This window comes from Diaphorina citri, unplaced genomic scaffold, assembly GCF_000475195.1.
Source record: "Diaphorina citri unplaced genomic scaffold, Diaci psyllid genome assembly version 1.1 scaffold1997, whole genome shotgun sequence".
Classification (NCBI taxonomy): domain Eukaryota; kingdom Metazoa; phylum Arthropoda; class Insecta; order Hemiptera; family Psyllidae; genus Diaphorina; species Diaphorina citri.
Genome location: NW_007379423.1, coordinates 1 through 1710, shown reverse-complemented (window position 1 = coordinate 1710; position 1710 = coordinate 1). Strand labels below are relative to the sequence as shown.

General features: G+C 41.2%; 1 protein-coding gene across 1 annotated transcript; it reads right to left on the bottom strand.

Moving 5' to 3' along the window:
• Positions 1-54: 54 nt before the first annotated feature.
• Positions 55-1704, bottom strand: LOC113470993. Its single transcript, XM_026829817.1, has 2 exons — positions 888-1704; positions 55-442 (listed from the first exon to the last, which is right to left on the bottom strand). The coding sequence occupies exons 1-2, from the start codon at positions 1612-1614 to the stop codon at positions 90-92; spliced, it is 1080 nt and encodes a 359-aa protein (XP_026685618.1). The 5' UTR covers positions 1615-1704; the 3' UTR covers positions 55-89.
• Positions 1705-1710: the final 6 nt, after the last annotated feature.

Sequence of the window (1710 nt, the reverse complement as noted above, 5' to 3'; positions counted from 1 at the left end):
TTTTTTCGGAATTTATGTATTGACAAACGGTACAACGATTTTTTTTTTTTTTTTTAGTGTAGGATCGTTCGTGGAATAGGGTTCAGGGGTTAAGACTCACCTAAATGAATACTGAGGAACAACGAGCACACGAAATAGTTGGAGTTCCGAATGAGGCACAAGATGTGTTGCCACATTCCCGGCACCAAACGACACATGTTCATCAGCATTTCATAAGACTCTATGTGTTCCTGATTGCGGGACAAGTGGTGCGCAAAGTCGTCGAAGATTTTGAACTTGGCCTGGACCGTGGTATCAAGCTCGTGTTTGGGCAGCTTGCCACACTGGTGACACGTTTTGGGTAGCACTGTGACCGTGGTGCTGGAGGAGGTTTCACTTTCGTCGCACGAATCTCCAAACTGCTTACGATGTTTATCCCAACATGTGACCAGCAGGAGTTTACCTGTGGGAATGGAAAGGAAAGGAATTTTAATTGTGCTAAGCATAAATGCTTGTCACAAATGTCGTTCCCTGCTTAATGCACTACGCTAAACTTTATGACTTGACTTGGACTTGAACCACCAACCTCCAGGTCCGAAGTCCACCGCGCTAACAACTACACCACTGAGGTTGGTGGGAATGGATTTATTTAAGAGGTTTGATAGAGGGAACTGCTAAGGTTGTATCGTCCCGAAATCAAAGAGAGAGGGAAGACAGGATAGAAAGCCAAGCGTTCCGAGAACGAACATTATCCGTTCAGGATAAAATCCGCACCGCGCGGGAGTCGAAACCGCGGGAATCTAGCGCTTACAAGGCACACAGACTAGTTGCGCTTCGTTTTATAAATTGAAATACAGAAGAAAGTAGTATTGAAAATGAAGCACCCTTAGAGTCTGAAGTATACTTACCTATGTTCAAATAGCGTACAGGTGGAAACTGCTTGTCAGACAAAGGGAATCCACATTTACACGTAAGCAAAGTCTCATCATCAGAAGTTTGGTTGACAGCTATGAAACAGTTCAACGTATGCAGCATCACATGTTTATCTTCCTCAAAGTTCAAATGAAGATCTCGAATATAAATATGATTGAGAAACGTGAGAAACAAATGATTACATTTCATATAAGCCTCCTGTTCATCCAAACCATTTTCTACATAGCGTGTGTATAACTTGATAATAACATAGCTTATGAGACGTAGGTTTATATCCTGTCCACATTTGATAAACATTTCCACACAAGTAATCATATGGCCGAGTTGTAACAGAATGAGAATCATGTTCAGATTGATGAGAATATTCTTGCTGTCAATATCCTTGATCCCGACATTAATACCGACATGGATGTGTTCCTGTAGATTGAGTATGGTACTGAGGGAATAGTAATAACAAGATGATAACTTCACTAGCATGTTGATGTTGATGATTGAGCTAATATTGAGTACAACTGATAGCTTGTCTAGTAGTTTACTCATCAGGATATCCACATAGATGTCTTCATAGGGATAGATATCTTCTAGCAGTTGTCTATATTGAGACGTGAGGAGACTAGTGCTATGTGGTAACTGCTTATCGTTTGGTTCGGTGAATACATTACTATTGGAATTGCTTTGGCATTGATTGTCAAACGTGAACATTTGGTTATACACATGGTTAGGATGGGGGGAGTCACATTGGTGTGAAGCTGCTATACAACTTGGGAGGGAATAATTCCTTGGTCTAGGGTTAGTTTG